Genomic DNA, 16,531 nt, shown 5'->3' on the forward strand with positions numbered 1-16,531 from the left:
ACAGTGTTGCCGGCTTGTTCAGTAATGATGGACCACGTGCCAATACCACAGCCGGTGAATAGAAAAGTTCAGGTGGAAGTCATTTCACACAGGAAAAGTGGAATTTACTGCATCAACACATTTTTTTTTTCTTTTAAACAAAATGGCACAATCTTGAATGGAGGGTTAGACTTGCTAAAGGTGATTGGTTTATTAATATATATCACATTTACAAAGAGCTACACTTTTTAAATACTATTTATTTTAAATATGTCTAGGAAAATATATTGTCAGTTTTACAGAAAGACAAACAAAGATTTTTTAATCTTTGGTCACACCTACAAAAATGTGAGCACTGATGAAGGGAAAAAAAACAAACTGTGAGGTGTGCATCTTTGAATACTTGGCAGATCTAAGATGACATTTTCACTCAGCCTACATCACTTAAGACACATTTCTGCAGGTATGTTTGCTCACATTATGAAACTTACTCTATAGTAGAATATCCAAGTCAAAACAAGTGCAAATACATTTCTAGGAAAGTGCAAATAAAGGAGTTGTGCGTATCGTCTAGGAACTGGATGGCTATCCATTTGTGCTTTAGCATATGGCTGGTTCATCCACAGCTTGTGCCCCCTCTGTGACGGCTTTCACACACTTCGCCATGGTTTGGGAGGCTCTGCTTATTGGATCTGTGGGTAAAGATTGAATTCTTAAATGTACCCTCAAATTACCGGCCAAAATTTATATCTCTCTCACACACACACACACACACACACACACACACACACACACACACACACACACACACACCATTGAGATTAGACCATGTATAATGGTAAAAAGACCATTACTACATAATGTAGTGAATTATAACTTACAATTTTAATGCTAAAATATCAAAAATATTTAAACAAAAGTGTCAAATTAGAATCTAAAATTAAAACCTGCTGTAAATTACAAATTTGTAATCACAGCAGATTATTTTTGTATAAACTTGGCTATAAGCAGACAGCTTGTAATGGTAACTATACATTACAGAAAGTACATTTATAATTTTTTTCAAACAATAAAATCACTGCGCACACACACACAGAGTTACTAGCAGCTCCTCATTACTACTGATTTATTTATTTGGTTAAATTGGCTATTGTTATTTATTTATTTACTTTAGATGTTCTATCTGCAATGAAAAGTAATGTAAATTGCTGATTTTAATTCCTCCTTATGCCTTTTGCAAATTAACAACAGCCCGATTGCAATGCTCTGAAAAAAATCAAAATTGTCAGCAGGGTTCCGTTTCCTCTAACCATATACGTAATAATAATAATAATGATAATAATAAAATGAGTATTTATTTCAATCTAGGATAATGTCACTAATTCAAAACTATAAAAAAAAGGGACATTTCAAGGATATTCCTGTATCAACATGAATAACTTAATAAAACCAAATCACTATATTCAATATACATCATTGATTTTGAATGTATGTTACATGAAAACACAACCATAATTTTTTTTTAATCTATTTACATTTCCTAGGCTATACATTCAGTAGTTTTGCCATCTTTAACTGCAGATTAAAATCCTCTCTATATTAGCACAGCAACAAATACAGTAGCTTTTCGCTCAACTTTATATTTTCCATTTATCTGGGATTAATAACACTGTTATGAGGAAATGTTTGGCTTTATCTAATATCTATTTGTATTTATCAAATTCTTGTAACTTCACTGATCACTTCAGCAGGAACACAGTGCCTAAATGTCCCTCCTTATGCTTTGAAAGACAGGCATTAGTATTACTACATTATTTTCTCTCTATGAAAAGAAAACAAACATTGTTCTAATTAATTGATGTACTTGATACACTTAGAGCACTTTGGAATGAAAACAAGATTAGACCTGCATTAGCCAGAGGAAAAAAAAAGAAAAGAAAAAAAGACATGCACTGCTCAACTGGATTACTCGTGACCCACCTGTCATATAAAAGTCCTTCACAGTAAGCTGTGGAGGAACTAAAGGTTCAGTAAGGAGAGTCTGGTTCACTGCCTGCAATAGATAAGCCAGATATCATGCAGAACAGTGTGACATAAACAGAGATAAATTAACTGTACAAACCAACATTTAAATCCAGCTTTACATTTCCTCCCCCTCTATGATCACCTAAAAATAGAAATGCTAGAAGAAGATAACAGCTGACCTTAGATAGCTCATTAGCCTGCTTAAAATAGTTGGCCTCCTCTACGTCATCATATCGCACGAGATTTGGGGAAACCTCTGCCAGCCTATCACGCACTTCATCCAGAGTGTCATACGGCAGAGTCACTCCAGCAAGCTTAAAAGCGTATGAAAACAACACAGAGCATTTAGTCACATTTTATTTCCCTGAGCCTCGCATGTTTATGCTGTGCTCTGGTTCACCTCAGATAAGACTCTGATGATCTTCCAGTCCTCTCTGGCTGCGCCTGGAGGAGTCACTGCCACCTTGGTCTGCTGGGCACGACCTTCAGTGTTCACATACGTGCCACATTTCTCAGTGTATGCAGCTCCGGGAAGGATGATATCAGCCATTGGTGCACTGACATCGCCATGGTGACCTGGGCATTACGAAACAGAAAACTGGAATTAAGTAAAAACAAACTTATTGTTCCTCAACATGTATTCTTCAAGTCCCTAAGGGAATGGTTACCACTATTTTTCCAAACGTGCCCTCATTTGATTGTGCAAGTCTTGAACTGCTTCTAGTTAAACAGACTTTCTTGTCATTTTTAACGTGGAATTGAGCAACAGTTCTCCAGGCCTTCTGATTCAAGCCTCACCAGAAATGGTCTCTGTGGAAGGCTGACTGTCATTTTTAAGGAAGGGAAACTGGAAGAAGAGGCAAAGGTATGTCAAATTACAGCCGACAGCCAAAAAAAGAGGTTTGAATTATCCTTCAAGAAGCCTGGAGAACGATTCCTGAACTATACCTGAAGAAATTACAAGAAAGCTTGCCTAAGAGAGTTCAGGCTGTGTGGAAGAATAAAGTTGGTCATATTGTTTCCCTTAAATACTGCATATCCATGCATTTTTGCACCCAATTCCCATTTTTCTAGCAACATATGAAAAATATGAGGGGTAGATAAAGAGTGAAGGATGTTGTAGAGATACCATTTGGGCACTTAAGCCATTTAAATGTCTTTAAATAATTTAGTTTTCTGTCACACCTGTAAATAAAGAAAAACTTTTTCTTTATTCATACATCCACCTATTTTCTTAACCCTTATCCAATCCAGAGTTGTGGTGGGGCTGGCGCTTATCCCAGCTGCCATGGTGCGAGAGGCAAGGTGCACCCTGGAGAGTTTGCCAGTCTATCACAAGACTAACACAGAAAAACCCACAACCATTTATGCTTACATTGACAGCAAGGGCAAACTTTAAATCACAGAGTAACCTGATATGCATGCCTTTGAACTGTGGGAACATGGCAGATTATGTCGTGAGAAAAACACCTACACAGTGAGAAAAGGTCATGGGTTCAATTTTTGCTTTTCTGTGCCGGTGTTTGCATGACTCCACAGTGACCCGGAATTTTAAGGTTTTACAAAAAGCTGACCTTGATAAATTATCAAGCTATTCTTAGGGAGATCTTGGCGAGTGATGGAGCCAGCATCAGCTCCAAGTAGGAACAGAACTTTGGGTGGGTTCTTCCTGATAGCATCCACTCCTGGCTTGTACCCCAGATCAAGTGCAGCTACTTGACTGGCAATCCTGATAAGATGAGGACAAAGGTTACACTCACTACAGTAAAAATTCCTTTTCAACATGGTATTGTTATTAAAAACTTTACTAATAATTTTTACAAGCATTTGACCTGTGAAGCACATTGAGAACCTTCCAGGTTTCCTCCACTCCACTGCTGACGCGAGCATTGTGAGCAATGGTTGACACAGCAGCCATTATCGCAGCCCCATCCTCTCTCTGCAGGCAACCGCTGCCAACTACAACAGCAGGATGCTTTGCTTTGGCCATGACCTGCAACAGAGAATAAAACACACAAAATTAGTGAGAGACATTCAAGTTGATTGATGACATTCAAAGAAAAGAAAGGTCAGTGTTACCTGGAAGAATGGGTGAGTTCCTGAAGCAATTTCTTCAAGGATCTTGGCTGATTCACCAAGATGCTCATATGTGTAACTAAGGTCCACCTCCTTTCCCACCAGAGCCACATGTAACTCATTGTGCAGCCAGCTATAGCAGAGACACCAATGTTTACACAGAAGAACAGACTTATGTTGTCAGATTTACAGTTTCCATTGTTAAACAGCCATGATTTACTTACCCCTTTCTGACCCGTGCATTAAACAATGGAGCCTCATACCGTGGGTTAGTGCCAACTAAAAGTAGCAGGTCAGCTTCTTCAATCCCGGCAATTCCAGTGTTCAGAAGATAGTTTGAACGCAGGTCAGATCTAGAAAAGTCAGTTAGTAAAAGAGTTGGACGTGTGTGCATCAATGGCTTCAATTTTCATTTCTGGTATTCTTTTTACCCTGCTCCAGCCATGGGAAACGTCTCCTCAGTGCACAGGTTGTCACTATTCAAATGGTTCAGCAAGTCTTTCAGGGAAATGAGAGCCTCCGCATCGACCAAACCTCCAGCAATGGCAGCAATGTCCTTTCCTTCAACTCCTTGCAACTGTCAAACAAAAACGGTTGGTATTCAGGTATTCTGAATCAGTGTTTTAAATTGCTATCCAATGTTTTGATGAGCTTAGTTACTGTAATTCAATTAAGAATTTCGTACTGCTCCAGCAACTCGAGTCAGCGCGTCTTCCCAGGATGTGGGAACCAACTGCCCAGACTCATTTTTCACCATTGGCTGAGTAAGCCTCTGTCTCTTAAGCCCATCATAAGCAAACCTGCCAAGTTCGAGCAAAAAGCAGTTCAGCAATAATGTAAACACCAAGCACAAGTCTATGTCTATGATGCAAAGTTTGGGTGATGTGAAATGAACCTGGTTTTGTCTGAGATCCATTCCTCGTTAATATCTTCATGAAGGCGAGGCAGAATCCTCATCACCTCGCCGCCGCGAGTGCTCACCACGATGTTACTACCCACAGCATCAAGTACGTCAATCGATTCAGTCTTCCTGCAAAAAAACCAAAAACAACCAACAACAACAAAAAAAGAGAGAATACATAAGTCTCAAAATAATTAGTTGAAACCCTAAATAGCTACACAAGATGTAGAGCATAATCTAAAAACCTGGTCTCCCATGGGCGGGCAGTGAAAGCATACGGTTTAGAGGTCAGGGCTCCCACTGGGCATATATCAATAATATTCCCAGATAATTCCGACATGAACATCTTTTCCACGTAAGTCCCAATCTGCAGATCGTTGCCTCTGCCAGTGGTGCCCAGCTCTTCCACGCCTGCAATCTCACTGGCAAAGCTAAAAGAGGAAAAGAATATATGCATTTTAATATTTCACATGAACACGGCAACTCGACTTGTTTAAATATTAAAGCATGACTCACCGCACACAACGAGTGCACTGAATACAGCGAGTCATAATAGTTTTGATGAGGGGGCCAATGTTTTTATCTTCCACGGCTCTTTTGCCCTCTGTGAAGCGGCTTCTGTCGCTGCCAAACTGCATGGACTGATCCTTTACACGAGATTTCACTCAGTTTTAGTAATTAATCAATAATTTCTAAATTCAAAACCCCATAATATCTGTTTTACACATAATAAAGACTATAATGAGCAGATCTAGAGTGGTGGTGATCATCTATAATTTACCTGTAGGTCACATTCACCTCCTTGATCACAAATAGGACAATCTAATGGGTGGTTAGCCAGTAGGAACTCCATCACCCCCTCTCTGTGAAATTTTTAATAAAAGATTACTTTCATGTGGGAGAATCCCAACAAACCAAGTTAAAGAACAACAAATAAAAGTGACCAAATTTCACCGTAAACTTTACAAAACAGATAAGTGACGTTTAATTAACAGGTTGAAGGTACCTGGCCCTCCGTGTCTTGTCAGAATTGGTTAAAATGTTCCAGCCTTTTATGACAGGCATAGCACAAGCTGCCACCGGCTAGATAATAAATGAAAAAAGATGACATGATAATTAAAGTAGGCATACTTTTATCTCTGCAAGACTGGGCAGAGAAACAAAACACAAAGAGACATTTGTGGCTTTCTAGAGTTGAAACGTAGCACACAGGAATCATAAAAAAAAAGTACCTTAGGAACTTTTTCTATCTCCACAAGACACATGCGGCAGTTTCCAGCAACTGACAAGCGCTCGTGGTAGCAGAAGCGGGGAATCTGCATGCCTGCCTTCTCACATGCCTGTGACAGAAAACAACTGCAGGGTTATACTGAATACTCGTACAGTGCTGTGAAAAAGTATCTGCCACTTTCCTGATTTTTTTGCATATTTGTCACACTTGTATGTTTCAAATTTTAATATTAGACAAAGATGACCCGAGTAAAAAGAAAATGTATTCTCCAGTTGATCATTTCATTTATCAAGGGGCAAAAGCTCTCTATCGGTTACGTCACCTTTCGCAGCAAGCATTTGTAATAACTAGCAATGAGTCTCTCACTAGGGCTGGGTATCGTCACTGATTTCTAGAATCGATTCAATTCCGATTCACAATATATATATATATATATACATACACACACACTAATATATATATATATATATATATATATATATATATATATATATATATATAATGTTCTTCCTCTACACCCCCCCCAATTTTTGCACATGTCGAGGAGCGTGTCAGGCTACATTTCACTGTGTGTTATACTTGTATAACTATGCATGTGACAAATAATAAAGAACCTAGAACCTAATTTTGTTTCTCAGCTGTTTATTGAGATGTAGTATGATGTGTTGCATTTTGAGATCCTTAAGCCTGCTGTACTTTGTCTATTTAAGTGATTCTTTGACTAAACAAGTCTTACAGTCATCAGGCCTGGGTGTGGCTAAAGAAACTGAGCTCAGTTTTCCAAAACATGTGGTTAATTACAGTTAATTTATGAATTAACAGCTTGATAAATGTGAGTGACAATTAAACACTGCATTTTCTATTTACTCAGGTTACCTTTGTCTATTAAAAATTGTTGGACAATATGAAACATGTAAGTGTGAAAAATATGCAATACGTTTTCACGGCATTGCATATCTTAAAGTTTAGCCATTACCTGCAACACAGTTGTTCCTGGCTCCACCATAACAGGCTTCCCATCCACAAACACCTCCAGGAGGTTACTGGCTGCTGCTGCTGTTGCAGTGGATGCAGGGCGAACTTCGGGCACACACAGAACATTTTACTGCACAATATTCCCATATAATACATTATTCCCAATTCCCATAATATACACATTGCATCATTTAATATATGTATCATTTCGTGCTACAACAAATTCATTATGACAGTCTTTGGTTAAACTGTGCCAACAACAGCCCGGCACCAAATGTGGTACCTGGGAGCTCTATAATCCAGCCTATAATCCATTAATGGCGAAAGTAACAAGGGTGGCAAGCATTAAAACATTTAGTTCTTTGAGATGACTGACAAATAGTTTAACTATGAAGCGATACAAATACAATGATGTCCTTAAACCTCATAAAAAATAAAAGAATTAAAAAAAAAATGTTACCATTGTGAGTCACAGCCGTGCCTCCTTTGCTAATAGCTGCTGGAAAGAGACTGCGGGTCGCAACAGGCAAACGCAACATGCTGGAGGAGAGGCAGAATCACGACATCAGGTGTAAGGTGTACTGTTAGCTCCACTGAAAGGCTTCACAGGTTACCGCAACGCTTTTAGATGTGTAATGCGGATGTCTGACCTATAAACCGCTGCTAAATTAGCACTCATGCAGCTTCCAAAACAAAAACAGAAGTAAGCTAGCTAGCTGGTGCGTCACATTTGAAAACAACACGAATAGAGACTAAATTACAACGCTTAATATTCTGGAAGCCCAGAAAATGTTGGAAATGTTTCGAAATGCGGCACTAATTACAGTTAACGTTGCGCTGGCTAAATGTCTCCCAGGCTAACAATAATAACGGTGTTAGCTCGTGAAACTTAGCCTCGTATTATTAGACAGTGATGCCGCGCGAGGCGTTATTTTAACATTTTTGTGACGTTAAATTAAATTAATGTGCAGCTGATTGTTGCATTCAATCAGACGTCACGCGGTCCGCTACAAACACGTAAACGTAACAACCGCAAACTAAAGCCCTGCAAGCTAATAATGTCACTGTATTCAATGCTAATGAATCATTTTTTAAAAATTGTTTGTTGTGACCGGTTACTTACCTTGTCTATGTCTGTCCTCAGGAGACCGCCTGCGCCGCAGATTGCGTACCGTCCATTCTGCTGCGTCACGGATTAAGTAATCCTGTAATCCAAACAGCAGGGCCACTAAACAGTGTCTGAGATAATAGTATAAAAATTCAACAACAGTACGAAGTGATGTAAACCTCTCCTTAGCAGATATCCATCTTATCTACAGCTGTTTGTCTCTGATGTGGCTCAGTGACAATAACAGTCTTTTTTCCCTCCCTAACCAACCCCTAAAGTCTAGTCTCAGTATTATACATACACCTGGATAAGCACATTTATGTAGAGAAAAGAAAGTATCTGTGGGGTCAAAGGTCGTCTGCAATTGAAGTGAAATCGATTGGAAAAGATTGAAAGAATTGTTAGCTTCCTGTCCATATATTCCCACAGATATAAAACAGCATCCTTCCAGTCAGGGTGGTGACAGTGATGTAATACTTACAAATCAGGGTTCACCCTAAATGGAAAAAAAAAGAAAGAAGAAAAAACAGGAATGGCTGAATTTGTAAGCAGACCCTCGGGGAAATGAATAGTGAATGCATGTCTGGACCTTTGTTGATGGCGTGCAAACTATGTAGGACTGCAGGAAATCTTGTCTGAGTCTACATAAAACATCAAATTCTTCTCTTAGTTCTTATCAAATCACATAAAATAAGACACTAAAGCACAGTCAGGTTCAGAAGAACAGATTTATTAAGATATATATCTTTAAAATATATTAGAATAAACATGTTCATACAGTTTTTAACCAGCATAAACATCCGTAAGATACATTAATACATTATTCTAGCAGCTCATATGGCAATATAAAACCAAAAATAATGCTATGTTGCAAAGGAGACTACAGTCAAAAAGGACTATTTTTGTCATCCATAAGAACCAAAGCAGTACTTACAAGATGGCTTGATTGAAAAGTTTGAAATACAGACAAAGTGGCTAAATGTCACATAAATATGTGTAGTCATAGTTGCAAGGTCTAATATTTCATGATTTATGTTGTAAAATATTAATAGCAGTCATCCATCACCGTTTTCCACTGGCCAAGGAGGCATGTTGAAATTACTTGATTATTGTAAGGAGCAGTCCAACCATCAAGCAGACGTTTTACCAGTCGGTAACTCGTGCATGACCATTAAAATCTTCAAGCAGGGACTTCCTGGTGTGTTTGTTTTGCAATTTATTTGAATGATTAGAAACTAAAATAATTGCAGATAGATTTTCTGTTGATCAGCTTAATGGTTTTGATTTCATCTAGCCAGTTTCTCTGCAGATAACTAGGTTTATGCAAAGTAGATGGAAAGATATTGAATCTGTGTTTATGTTCCATTTTCCATTATCCATGAAGAGTAATTGTCAGTTGAAGTTGGCATGACTCTGCCCAAATAAAACATAGGAAAAATCTTAACAACTCTAATAACCCTCTACATTTATGCTAAAGTAATACTTAACCACTTCTTCTTTTTTTAAATGGAGAGCTTCACAAGTCTGGGGATAGTAACAATCAGATTGTTGATGATGCCACGTGCTCACCGTGAACACCATTCTCATAAACTCCTGCCACAGATTCGATCTCAGTGACAGAGATCGACTGGCTGAACTCTCTAAGTGAATTCTTGGTTATGTCCAGACAGGCTTGCTTGATGATATTGCGCACTTTTTTAGTCAGGAACATGTACAGCAGGGGATTTACACAACTGTTAAAAAAGCCCAAGCTAGTGGCGAGAGGAAAGCCAGTTTTCAGTAAATTGTGTAAGTAAGGTGAGGAATGTATGGTTAACTCCATCAGGCTGAAAGTATGAAAAGGTGTCCAGCACAAAAAGAAGGCGAGGATTACTGCAGTGACTGTTTTGGAGAAGCTAGACAACTGAACCGAACTCCCAGATTGTTTCATTTTCACTATCAGAAGTATACCCGTCACGCTTATAGCAGTCAGCGGTAAAAGAAAGCCCACAGTGGTGCGGATAATCACTATCGTGATGTGTCTCATGGCTGCTATATGAGGGTCGTGTGTGTGGAAGTTGTTGAAGCACACCACCTTGTCGCCCAAGGTCATCGTGTCACGAAAGATTAGAGCGGGACTGCTCAAGATGGCGGCTAGCCCCCAAATACAACCACATGCGAACCAAGCTCGGTTTACGGTGCGATACTTCTGACACCAGTTAAGATGGACGACAGAAATGTATCTATCTATACTGAGCACTGTGAGAAACAGCACACTGGCATACATGTTCATCACAGACACAAAGGAGTTAATCTTACACATAGCCACACCGAACTCCCAGTGGAAGTCCCGCATAATGTAATCAATGAAGAACGGCAGGAAGAGCACAAATACAAAATCGGCTATGGCAAGATTGAGCAACCACACGCTGTTGACTCTCTTTTTGCATTTAAATGCCATCACCCAAATAACAGCTCCATTGCCGATCACACCAAGCATGAAAGAGATTATGTAGATAACTACAGAGAAAATGTGCATAGGTTCTGTCTGACTGTGCTCAACCCTAATATCGTCAATGTCACCATAATCTAGGTCGTAACTGTACGTGTAGTTATAGTCATCAGTGGAATCATTCATGGCTGCAGGGATGGCACGGCTGGAACTTTGTCTGCTGAATATATCTGTGAGGGAAAAAAAATCATAATGGGATGAATTCCTGTAAGTTGACCTGCAAGCAAAGCATTCAGCTTTCAACACATGTTCTCACCTCAAATTCTTTGTGACTTTGCCAGGAAGTTATCATAGAAGAACCAGATATCTGCCTTGTCTCTCCTTTCCGGTCAATTAGTTCCTATGTTGAAGTTAGATCTGGGTGTGTCATGAGAAAGCATGGAACATTATGTCAACATCATTTAAATCAACAACTGGACAGTGAGACGCTTCACCCATCAGGCAGAAAGAATCCTTTGTAACTCACTGTAAACAAAATGCAACAATACTGTTTGACATACACTGTTTCGGGAACAATTCATGATTCCATGTTTCAACTTTATCAGGGACATGCACATATAAGCTACTTAGCATTATCACCAAGGTCAGAATAAGGCAGCAAATTAACCCTGAATCAGTAAGCACAGGCAAATACTCATATTTTTTCTTTTTTGGGACTAGAAAAAATATGAGTATTCGATGTAGCCCTTTAGTAAATTTATTGAAAGTATTAGAGTAACTGATTTAAAAAGAAATATATTTAAAAAAAAAAAATAAGACCGTGATTATATGGGCAAAGTGCTGTGCGTAAAATCAGTTGCATTAAGAAGAAGAAAAGTACAACCCTTCATAATTAGAAGACCAAACAATGCTAAACTAATTTCAGTTAAGAATACAGTAGAATAATGAGCGGTCAGTATGAATTAAGATTAAGTAAAGTACTGAAAGCAGATTGCAAAACAGCTCCAACCTGCTTCATCTCAATACCGATCCCAGTAAACCGTTACGACTTATGAGCTGGACAAAATAACCAGCCTGCAAATACGAAGCGTCAGTCTCTAACAAAATTAGTGCCACATACACACTATTGGCACACTGGAAAGAAAAGAAACATAGACTTGGTTTTTGTTTTGTTTTTTCCTTTAGAATTTAAAGGTGGATCGCTTACCAAAGAGCGCAGCCCTCCGCGTTTGGGTCTAAACACCAGCTCCTCCCGGGTGATAATGTCACAGCTCCCGCTGTCTTAGCCTTTTAGCTCCGTTATGCTGGGCCTTGTTCTGAACTTCCCACTAGTCTGCATCAACTCTTTCCATCCAGACTAAACGCGGAGCAGAGTGTTGGGGGGTTACACAGTGGGTGCGCCTGTTTGACGCGTGAAAGAGGGAAGAAAAGTTATTGGTCAGTGCTCTGAAAGTTGAATGCGGCCATTCAGCAAAACTGGGGCTGTTCTTCCTAACTGCAGAGCGAACCAGGAACGCAAGCTTCCCCCCATCAGGGGATAGACGGAAAAGTTACGAATGTTGCAAATTTTATTTTATCATTGATTGATTTTTTTCTCTCTCGCAAACACACCGTGGAAGCTTGCATAGAAAAGGGTTCCGGGCTGTCGGCAGCTTCTTCCTTCTGCTTTTAATTTGCAGACTTGTCGGGGTTTTTTTTTAAATTCCAGTTAAGGGGAAAAACAGGGAGACAGAAAGCTAGAAAAAATGTGCAAGGCCAGAATTTTCTTTTTATAAAAATCAAGCTTGATTTGCAAAAGCCAGATTTTGAGCCCTACACTATGAAGTGTGTCACTGTAGATCCATGAAAATCTACACCTACATGCAATCATAAATCTGTGCAGCTGTAATGCCTTTCATTAGCTGCTTCCCGGTACACACCCACATGTACATATACACAGTGTGGACAGCACAAGCTGACATAACTCAGCTGCTCCTCGTTTTAGTTTGTTTCCTGATGAAAGCTTCTCCGGCAACACAACAAACATTCAGTTCAACATTCAGTTGTTCAAAGTATGCAACACATGCTCTGTAAAGTGAGCATTCTCATAGCCAAGTTGAAATTCAGGCAAAGCACAAGTTTAAAAGTTAAGGTACACTCAGAAAAATTCAGCAATTAAAAAAAAACTTGAACTAATTGAATTACATGTACAGTTTCCATGTAAATTTGTTTCAGAAGTACAATGTAAAATGTTACTTTTAATGGAATCTGGTCAAATTAAACGTACTTGATTGGTATACATTCAGTTAACAGCAAACAATAAACAATAAAAATGATTAATAGTGGCGTAATTTGTCCTCATAGGGTTTTAATGGAGTTATTACGTAGTTAGACCAGTTAAATGTAACATATAATGTTTTATTTTTCTGTGTAATACATTAAAGGACCTTAACCCATCATATTTTCCACACTAAGATGAAATGCATTTATGTGTGATGGATGGCTAACTACACACATTCTCTGTTCAATCATCACAACTTTACTTTATGCTTCAAACTTGCTTTACTTGCTCTGGGGAATGGAAGTGGAAGTAAATATGTGCTGCAACAATGTCTGATGTAATTACAGAGGGGGAAACAGGCTGTTTACATACATAAATACAGCCGGCATGTGTGTCTAAATCGAAAATTATAGAGAAAAATAGACACATTTCTGTGTTACAGTCTGTAATCAGTGGTGCCACAATATTCTCTGTGGGTTGAGATGTTGAAACACATTGCACTTATGGCTACGCTCCAATTAGTAAGGTCATCACATTTCTCTATCAGCCGTCCAGCACAAAACATGCTGTCACATCACAATCTGAAACCTCTTTACGAGTCAAATCGTCAAATAACTCTTTCTATCCTATCATTAATAAGATTTAACTGGCAGGGAGTTCATACTACCACTACTGCTTGCTCATCACCGTTTGTTTCATCAGATATTCACACAGTTTCATATTAATCTTAAGCTCAAAGTGAACATGTCGCTTCACTGTGGACTATGCAGTCCTGAGGGGGGAGCTGTCACATCCTACAACAGCTCTGTTTCCACCAAATTATGGAGGCTAACAATCAAACCTTACCGTTACATCATCCAGTGATATTCATACATGGGCACTGTCACACACTCATGTCGTTTCACACAGACTTTTATGGAAACTTATAAGAGCTGTCGTCATTACTGACGCACACTTCTGTTCAGTTTCATGTTTCAATTCCTTATTTTCCAAGAAATTCTTGAAAATGCTGATCATTTACATCACTCATGCTGAAATTTACAAGCACTCATGCTTGTTTTTGTCAGATCGGTGGCCAAAATAGGCTTACCAAAAATTACTGTACAAATTTTTTAAACATAGGATGGATGAAAAACATTTAGCAGCAGCTCACCTGAACAAAACTCCTGTTTTTTGTTTACATTTAGAATGTTTTCAGAGGTATATGTTACATACTTCACATCAATAAAATGTCAGTATGAAAAATAAGTATGTAGATTTGTCCTGCTTTTATAGCTGGGATCCATAACCGGACATCCTAAAATAGAAGCTTGCCTGTTATACTGTATGGTCCTTTTTTGTATGGTGTACATAATAAAATTAGTGATGCTCTGATCCATTAGTGCTCTTCAAGAGCAAGACCTTGTTTTTCTTTTCTTTCTTTTTTTTTTTTACAATGGCTCACTATCATAGTGAACTGAGACACATGCGCATGTCCTCTGTCTATTAGGACATGAACAGGGCATATACAGCCACGTGAAAAAGAAAGTTTTCACAGGACTCTCTGCAGTCCCGTGAAAAACTAAGTACACCTCAGTATCTTGTAGAACCACTTTTAGCAGCAATGACTTGATATAATTGTTTTCTGTATGTGTTTATCGGTCTGGCATATTGTTGTGGAGGAATTTTGCCTCACTCTTCTTTGCAGCACTTAAGCTCCTTGAGGTTTGTGGGCTTTTGTTTATGCAAAATTATCTTAAGATACCACCACAGCGTTTCAGTGGGGTTGATGTCTGCACCTTGACTGGGCCACTTTGGCACTTTGAATCTTGTCTTTTTCAGCCATTCTGTTGTAGATTTGCTGCTGTACATGGGATCAATGTCCTGCTGATTGACCCAGTTTCAGCCAAACTTTAGCTGTCAGACTGATGGCCTCCACTTGTCAGTCCAAAGGTAATCACAGGTCTTCCAGAAGTCTTGTGGTTTGTTTAGATGCAACGTTGGTAACCTAAGCTGACATGTTGTTTTTAGAGAGAAGATGCTTTCTACCTGTCATGCGAACTGAGGACTGTAGGATCTGAGATGTGAGCACTGCATGGTCTGACCTTGGGAAAAAATTTGACACGTGACACCTTTGCGCACAACTGGATGCTCCGAACCAGCAAACTGTTACAGTTTTAGTAGAAGTGCTTACACTTTCTGATGATCTTTTAATGTGGTTTATTTGATCACCAGCACCTGGCTGCTGCGTTACGTCTGAATTTCAATGGGGTCAGTAAGGGTGTACTTCATATTTTCTGAAAAGAGTCATGTGAAAACGTTCTTTTTCACATGATGTTTTCAAAAAGCTACAGAAAGCACCTGCAGTGAATGAGGCTGTAGCAGTGAAGTGAATATGCAAATTTTTTCTAGTAGTTTATTAAAAATGGGAATACTTTGCATCAGCACTGGGGCAGAACTAGAAAAGTTCTGGGTGAAGGGGGGTGGGTGTTCAAAGGCAGTTGCCCTCCCTTACCCGGCTGTAGATCCACCCCTGCATAAGCATGTAAGTTTCATGTTGTTTTATAGTGCTTGAGTAGATTTCAGGTGGAAATATTACATTAATTTTTGCCTCAAATGCATTTACAAACCATTTACTGTTTTATAACATCTTATATTACAGTCCCTGGTTAGTTAATTGTTACCCTAGTTATACACTAATTAGGATTAATAAAGTGTTAATTACATAAAAATTATTACGCATGGGTTTATAGAGTGTTAAAGTATAACATACAAACAACTAAATTACACCTATATTGTCCACATTAAACATTTACTGAGATTCATTTGTTTCTTTTTTTAAAAATTAGACAAATTCAAGTGTGTCCTATTAATGAGGCTTTGTTCTTATTATATGTCTGCCCTCACAAAAACAAAGATACCAGATTAGGCAGTTAAAACATATCATCAGCTTAAAATGTTATGCAGTATTTCACTCATATGAGCGTAATAACTAATTAAGTACAACTATGGCTGCATACAGTAATTTTATGTCGAATGGGTGGATAAATTTGCTCTAGCCCTTGGGCGAAAATGGTAAATGGTAAATGGCCTGTATTTATATAGCGCTTTACTTAGTCCCTAAGGACCCCAAAGCGCTTTACATATCCAGTCATCCACCCATTCACACACACATTCACACACTGGTGATGGCAAGCTACATTGTAGCCACAGCCACCCTGGGGCGCACTGACAGAGGCGAGGCTGCCGGACACTGGCAATGTGCTTTTAGACCCCAGTTGTGAATGAGCACACACTATGGGGGGGGGCAGCTTTATTATGCACCACAGAGTCCCAAATTACTGGAATACTACCTGGCCCCGGGTTTTCTGCGCATCCGCACAGCTCAGGTAAAACATTCAGGAAAATGCACCATGTGAGTTATCATAAAAACTACCACTTTAAGGATGTTAGAACTAGGTTTTGACTCAAGGCACCTTTACACAACAGATAAAAGTTACATATTGAATAATACTGATAATTATTAAAGAGCAATTACAGCACACGGTCTGGTTTACGCTGCTGAT

At 38.9% G+C, this 16,531-nt stretch overlaps 2 protein-coding genes across 3 annotated transcripts; both read right to left on the minus strand.

The window, feature by feature from the left end:
• Positions 1-332: 332 nt before the first annotated feature.
• On the minus strand, positions 333-7,844 carry LOC146616180 (NADH-ubiquinone oxidoreductase 75 kDa subunit, mitochondrial-like). The gene is made up of 18 exons (XM_085373743.1): positions 7,648-7,844; positions 7,189-7,292; positions 6,214-6,321; positions 5,988-6,064; positions 5,763-5,844; positions 5,498-5,628; positions 5,227-5,412; positions 4,976-5,110; positions 4,766-4,880; positions 4,512-4,657; positions 4,305-4,433; positions 4,084-4,213; positions 3,837-3,997; positions 3,579-3,733; positions 2,405-2,580; positions 2,184-2,318; positions 1,960-2,032; positions 333-671 (listed from the first exon to the last, which is right to left on the minus strand). Exons 1-18 carry the CDS (start codon positions 7,724-7,726, stop codon positions 580-582), a joined length of 2,214 nt encoding a protein of 737 aa, XP_085229869.1. The 5' UTR covers positions 7,727-7,844; the 3' UTR covers positions 333-579.
• A 1,287-nt stretch (positions 7,845-9,131) lies between these two features.
• Positions 9,132-12,070, minus strand: cmklr2 (chemerin chemokine-like receptor 2). Of its 2 annotated transcripts, XM_085374491.1 has the most exons (3): positions 11,934-12,070; positions 11,043-11,143; positions 9,132-10,956 (listed from the first exon to the last, which is right to left on the minus strand). In XM_085374491.1, the coding sequence occupies exon 3, from the start codon at positions 10,910-10,912 to the stop codon at positions 9,836-9,838; it is 1,077 nt and encodes a 358-aa protein (XP_085230617.1). In that variant the 5' UTR covers positions 10,913-10,956; positions 11,043-11,143; positions 11,934-12,070; the 3' UTR covers positions 9,132-9,835. The 2 variants fall into 2 exon arrangements, with proteins under 2 accessions (XP_085230617.1, XP_085230618.1); XM_085374492.1 differs by lacking the exon at positions 11,934-12,070 and having other exon boundaries at positions 11,043-11,199.
• Positions 12,071-16,531: the final 4,461 nt, after the last annotated feature.

The sequence above is a fragment of the Diplotaxodon limnothrissa genome, linkage group LG16, assembly GCF_057381915.1.
Source record: "Diplotaxodon limnothrissa isolate DT_005_m linkage group LG16, D_limnothrissa_male_GT1.1, whole genome shotgun sequence".
NCBI lineage: Eukaryota > Metazoa > Chordata > Actinopteri > Cichliformes > Cichlidae > Diplotaxodon > Diplotaxodon limnothrissa.

Coding starts and splice junctions, on each gene's coding strand:
- LOC146616180 (XM_085373743.1), bottom strand. CDS start 7,726: ATGTTGCGTTTGCCTGTTGCGACCCGCAGTCTCTTTCCAGCAGCTATT. Junction 6,322..7,188: donor CAGGAACAACTGTGTTGCAG/GTAATGGCTAAA, acceptor TTTCTGTCACAG/GCATGTGAGAAGGCAGGCAT. Junction 2,319..2,404: donor TCATCAGAGTCTTATCTGAG/GTGAACCAGAGC, acceptor TACGCTTTTAAG/CTTGCTGGAGTGACTCTGCC.
- cmklr2 (XM_085374491.1), bottom strand. CDS start 10,912: ATGAATGATTCCACTGATGACTATAACTACACGTACAGTTACGACCTA.